A 5,971-nucleotide genomic window follows, 5' to 3' on the forward strand; every position below is an offset into this window, starting at 1 on the left:
GAGATTCATGCCTAGTTTATCCAACTGACTTTCCATTATTGAGCTCCATAAGGGTATATTTTGTTTAAGGATCCACTAAAACGCCATTCGCGTTGCATGACTTTCGACGCCGTTGCAGGCTAAGTTAATAGGGAGCTTAAGATAAGGACGTTTTCGACGCGACGGCGACGTAAAGACCGATTAGGATTGGGGCGAGTTTAACTGCGCATGCGATTTCCAACATTCCCGCCGTCGCCCTCACGTCGGCGACGTCAGTTTGGGGATTTTGCCGTCGCAGTGAAAACGTGAGTATTTATACCGGTATTTCTTTCTTGTATTCTTCATTCCTTGCTTTTTTTTCAGTTTCTTTATTAGCACAACCCACCTGGGGATGTGCCAAGTAACTCTAGCGGCTTTTTGTGCTCTCTTCACAGATAAAACTCAGGAAAATGACCGAAGACTCTGAAGCTAGTTCAGTGAAAACAAAACAATCTAAGTAAGTCTGTAAAGATAAATAAGCTGTTACGTTCAACGAATTCTTTCTTGTAAAACGATTATATATATAATATATTTTACTGACTCCAATACATTTTTTAATTTCTTAGTAACATATTGAATCCGAATTTTCTGAGGCGATAAAGAATTTTGGAGTTCTGGAGGCTGCTAAAAAGTGCAGAGATAAATATTTTGTTTTGAATTTTTTCACACTTAGCCAACAAATCCACTACATAGCTCATCGATATGTAAATGTGCTCTTAAGGCTTGTATAACCACACTTGGAAATATTTCTTCGATGAAGTGCTGTGAATCTAGAGCAATAATTTATGTGGATACGTACAGTGCGTATTAAACAGAACAATTTCATCCAGCAAATATTCAATAAATCAATACAAGGACTCAGTCTGGAAGAGGAAAACTACTGTTTCCACCGTTTTTTAAATAAAGTGCTAAAATAAACTTTAATTCCCTCTTTCAGCACAATGGAGTGGACAAATCAACATGATACATTATTCTTGAGAGAGGTCAGGGGATCAGATCTTTTTGAAACCAGAAAAGGGAGCCCGGAGAGAGGAAAATTGTGGGATGAGATTGCCACAAGACTCAATAACCTCACCCAATGCAAATTCAATGTGAACAAAAGGTCGTTGAGAGATAGGCTCAATCTTCTAATGTCCAAATTCAAAGCAAAAAATAGGGAAGAAGAAAGAGCAAGTGGTATTAGTCCAGAAATACAAGAGATAGATACTCTGCTGGAGGAGCTGTGTGAAAAAGAGGAAGAAGCTAAAAATAAGCCTTCGACTGGCAACAAAAAGCAAAGCCTTCAGAAAGAGAAGGCAACTGCTGAAGAAATGCAGTACAAGGCAATGGAAACCATGGGAGAAACTCAAAAACGAGTGGAGAAAACAAATGGAGTGGTTCCAGCAAAGAAAAGCAGGAAAAGTACAGGAGATGCTATTGGATACTTGCAAAAGAAAGCAGAAGAAGAGATGGCATTAAAAAGAGAAGAAATTGAAATAAGAAAGCAGGAAGAGGCAAGAGGATCTCGTATATCAGAGCAGCAAACAAAAATGCAGCAAGATATGCTAAAGATTATTCAGCAACAACAAGAAGAACAGCATAGACAGCAGCAAAGAAACCAACAGCAAACACTACAGTTTATGCAGTCTATGTTAAACCAGCAGCAGCAGCAATCACAGGCTATGTTAGCTTTGATTGAGAGGTTGGCTCCCAAGGAAAAGCGTTAACATTTTTTTATTGCAACTTCTCTTTTTCAACTATGGCACCATTGTAATTTTTCTCTTGTTAGTGACATAATTTTGCATTCAACTGTTCTTTTAACTCCATTTCTGCTAGAGTGGTAGTTGATTGTTGAGTTATCATTATCATAATCACATTTTTTTTTAGTTTCATTGATCCAGTTTGAATTTAGCTGTATTATGCATGTGTCAATCGGGTGATTACCCTATCAGAATACAGGCTATGAAAATATGTCATATATTAAATTGAGTCAAGTGATTATTGAAAGCCCTGACTACCTTGCAAAATATAAATTTGATTTGATTTTTTGAACTGACAAAAATTATTGTATTGTGAAAAGGTTGATTTCTTCAATACTTACATTTGTGTAAACAATGTATACCTTGTTAACTGGGCCCAGTTGTTCAAATTGCGGAAAGTGCTCCTCCTCTAAAGAAATCGTTATAGTGATTTATGTGCTGGATAACACTATCTGACTTTTGAACAACTGAGCATTGAACTAAATGGCATGCCATTTGTCGTATAAGTGGATGCCATAGTAACAACTGCTTTCATTTTTTGTGGAACAATATGTCTGCTTTGTATAATACAATGTATGATCTTTTATAGGTTGTGCTGTTTCCCAAAGCAGGGGGGGTGGGGTGGGCGGGGAGGTTTCAGTCTAGATTAGGGAAACCAGGAATTGCCACTAAAACTAAAAATCAAATCGACAAGTTTGAATTTACGCAACTTAGCCGAAAAGCTACTCTAGGATAGTGGCAAAGGGATTTTGGGAAGTTAAGTCTAGTAGAAGGTAGCAAAATTCAGCTGAACTAGCTCTGGTATAGATTAAGGATTCCAGGGTCCCAGCAGGACACTCCCCCACAAAAAATCCTAAAGTACCACCACCCCCTCCCCCCACCCCCCAGGGCTGATTCTGGGAGGAAAGTGTTGACCAGTTGTGTGACCAGGCAGTAACCGAATAAATATAGCGAATGTTTTAGGTCACCTGAAATACTCCTGGAGGCTTGGGGGGTCTAATTCAAAAAATTCTGAAGTTTGATTACCATATAGGCATGTTAGGGCATTTCGCATGAGAGCACATACGACATATGTTTTACCAATATTACTTAAGCCAACTTTTAGGTTCTTTTTAAAATCAAGGAATTTAAAATAGTTTAAAATGTCTCCAAATAGCCACTCCACTGACACTCGAACAGAGCTCATGGATCCATTGAACATCTCCATCTGAGGTGTGAGAGCAGCACCTTGGAATGGTCCTTGCAGGTGAACCCTGAGGGGATATGCAGGATCCCCATATATGCATAGAGGCTGACCCCCTGTCGAAAATGCATGGCGTTCCAAGTCATGCAAGAGACCAGATTCTGCCAGCATACCTGCATCATGCCTTTTGCCCTCTGGAAGAAGAAGTTAAAAGTATTAGGTTTGTTTCATGGAATATCATTGTTTTTCATCATGCAACGCTTCTGTAAAATGGTGTCATGAGATCAACCTTTCATTGCCCTGATCACTACAGGCGTTTGTCGTAGATTATACTATAAAACAGACACTTGAAGGGGGAAACAACTACCCTCCGAAACCATGTTTGTACCTTTTCCGTTTGAGTTGCTATTTTCATAAACCTGACATTTAGTTATAAATAAGAGCAAGTTAAAAAGATCTTTACCTACGGGGCCGTAAAGGTTTGCGATCCATCCATTCGGTAAGGCAACAGATTGGAATTTAATGGCGTGCACCCGTTTATGACCATTATACATCATCCTCTGGTGCTCGTCTGGTCTGGCTATAGGTCTCACAGTGCCATCAACAAAGCCAAAACAGTTCTGGAGAGCAGCCCCTTTAGCGTGAACTGATCGAGCATAAGTATCCAATGCAGGTGGGTTAAGCAGTGCGTCATTCCACCGGGTTATGCGATGTCCATGGATGGTGTAAATATAATCAATCACATGATTTGTGACCATGGATAGCACCGGTACTGGTTTGCCGAAACGAGGTACCATGTCGCCAAATCTACAAGGATAGGCGAGCCGTCTTAGGAGTATGCAAAGGCCTTCCATTCCACTTACTATGCTTCCCTGGCGTAGTTTGAAGGTAGGTGGGATCTGCAAGGCTTCTGCCAGAGTCGGAAGGTCTTTTTTCTCAAACCTAAATTCGGCCTTACACTCTGCCTCACTCATGTTGTTCAGGTCAAAGCAAGCGTACTCGTAGTAAGGAAAACTTGGATTTCTCGACGGCAACATGTCGTAAAGGAGAACGAAATCTTCATCGTTGATCAAATTAGCGTCGTAGTAAAGAATGAGAAGTTGTCGAAAATCTTCAAATGCGGCCATGTTACAAACAAAAGCGATTGAATCTCAGAAAGTACAGCCGATGTACTCGACGAAGTCTCGGACGCCGTCATGAGAATCTTAAGCAAATTAATTTTGGCGCGAGAACGGCAACCTCTGGCCCAGTCCACCTGGGCTGTCACGTCGCCGTCACCGCGAAAACGTCCGCATCTTAAGCTCCCTAATGATTCTACTGTGTCCACCAGAGAAATCTACGCAGTTCCACCACCCTCTCGATCCTAAGAAAATACGCGCAGAAGGCTCTATACACAAAGACACCACTTACCAGGGGAGTGACCGGCAAGACTTTTACCGACACGGAAAAAAAAACAAAAAAAAAAAAAAAAAAAAAAAAAAAAAAAAAAAAGAAAACAAACAAACTAAACGAAGACCTCGACTGGGTTTGCCTTATAAGGCAACCCAGTAATAATTAACCTCTGTTGCCAAAAACCACCCAAATAACCGGTCAGTGTAAAACGCAGACTGCAGTCTGCAGACCAGGGATAAAATGCAGACTGAGGGTAAAATGCAGACTGCAGACTGCAGACTGCGGGTTAATAAAATAATAATGAAAAAAGAGTTACAATAATGTTAGTAGCCGTTTGTACTTTCACACTGAAACCCCAACACAGCTCCCATCGCTTTGGTTGCCCCACCGCATGTTTTAAATCCGGATTTTCATCGAACTCTGTAAGAATTGAAGCTGTTTGAATCCTTGTTGTTGTTGGAAAAAGGACAGTTTCGTTAAGTGAGTTGCTTTTAGGCAAAGAAGTCACCACCCCGTAATTCAACTGTCCATTTTGCTGCACTGAACAAAGTAATCGAGTAATTACCCAATAACTCAATTTATTTTGACACGCATGGCTACAATACCAATTAACAAAGACAGAGATAACGTGGATTTTGCAACAATTTAACGTTTCAATTCAGTTGGCTTAAGCCAGTATGACTGAGGTGTAAAAATTTCTTATTAGGATCCTTTTATTCGCTTTCGTGTACGTTATGTTTATCCTTTAGTTCACAAGTTCGTTTGTTTTGCATCTGGAAGATGTAATTTTCAATTATAACCTCTCCCTAGGGGTTATCACGCATTGCTTAACCAATGAAATTCCCGCGTCCTAATTGCTCGGAATACAAGAATTCTTTGTGCATTTCGTTGCACCGAAAAAAGACAACCGAGATTATTCAGGTATTCCAAGTAATAATTGTCGGTTTTTCGATCGATTTCCCTCGATGCACCGGTGTGACAAATAATTTGGAACATTGCAATGCATCTGGAAGCGCAAAAACAAAGCACAGATGATTTCAACGCTTACGATCGCATCCCCAAAAGGTGCAGCGACCTGCAGTCATGATAATGTGATTGTCTTTTTTCGGTGCAACGAAATGCACAAAGAATTTCATGTATTCCGAGCAATTAGGACGCGGGGATTTCATTGGTTAAGCTATGCGTGATAACCCCTAGGGAGAGGTTATAATTGAAAATTACATCTTCCAGATGCAAAACAAACGAGCTTGTGAACTAAAGGATAAACATAACGTACACGAAAGCGAATGAAAGGATCCTAATAAGAAATTTTTACACCTCAGTCATACTGGCTTAAGCCGACTGAATTGAAACGTTAAATGGTTGCAAAATCCACGTCATCTCTGTCTTTGTTAATTGGTACTGTAGCCATGCGTGTCAAAATAAATTGAGTTATTGGGTAATTACTCGATTACTTTTTGCAGTGCAGCAAAATGGACAGTTGAATTACGGGGTGGTGACTTCTTTGCCTAAAAGCAACTCACTTAACGAAACTGTCCTTTTTCCAACAACAACAAGGATTCAAACAGCTTCAATTCTTACAGAGTTCGATGAAAATCCGGATTTAAAACATGCGGTGGGGCAACCAAAGCGATGGGAG

At 40.2% G+C, this 5,971-nt stretch overlaps 2 protein-coding genes across 2 annotated transcripts; one reads left to right on the forward strand and one right to left on the reverse strand.

Moving 5' to 3' along the window:
- The first annotated feature begins 428 nt into the window (after positions 1 to 428).
- Positions 429 to 1,914, forward strand: LOC137977062 (uncharacterized). Its single transcript, XM_068824358.1, has 2 exons — positions 429 to 475; positions 956 to 1,914. Exons 1-2 carry the CDS (start codon positions 429 to 431, stop codon positions 1,722 to 1,724), a joined length of 816 nt encoding a protein of 271 aa, XP_068680459.1. The 3' UTR covers positions 1,725 to 1,914.
- An 807-nt stretch (positions 1,915 to 2,721) lies between these two features.
- On the reverse strand, positions 2,722 to 4,841 carry LOC137977072 (uncharacterized). The gene is made up of 2 exons (XM_068824365.1): positions 3,404 to 4,841; positions 2,722 to 3,134 (listed from the first exon to the last, which is right to left on the reverse strand). Exons 1-2 carry the CDS (start codon positions 4,065 to 4,067, stop codon positions 2,722 to 2,724), a joined length of 1,077 nt encoding a protein of 358 aa, XP_068680466.1. The 5' UTR covers positions 4,068 to 4,841.
- Between the last annotated feature and the right edge of the window lie 1,130 nt (positions 4,842 to 5,971).

Source organism: Montipora foliosa, chromosome 1 (genome assembly GCF_036669935.1).
Source record: "Montipora foliosa isolate CH-2021 chromosome 1, ASM3666993v2, whole genome shotgun sequence".
Taxonomy (NCBI): domain Eukaryota; kingdom Metazoa; phylum Cnidaria; class Anthozoa; order Scleractinia; family Acroporidae; genus Montipora; species Montipora foliosa.

Excerpts from the sequence above, each read along its gene's own strand:
- LOC137977062 (XM_068824358.1), top strand. The coding sequence starts at position 429 with ATGACCGAAGACTCTGAAGCTAGTTCAGTGAAAACAAAACAATCTAA. Across the intron at positions 476-955 it reads GTGAAAACAAAACAATCTAA|CACAATGGAGTGGACAAATC; the intron begins GTAAGTCTGTAA and ends TCCCTCTTTCAG.
- LOC137977072 (XM_068824365.1), bottom strand. The coding sequence starts at position 4,067 with ATGGCCGCATTTGAAGATTTTCGACAACTTCTCATTCTTTACTACGAC. Across the intron at positions 3,135-3,403 it reads AAACCTTTACGGCCCCGTAG|AGGGCAAAAGGCATGATGCA; the intron begins GTAAAGATCTTT and ends TTCTTCTTCCAG.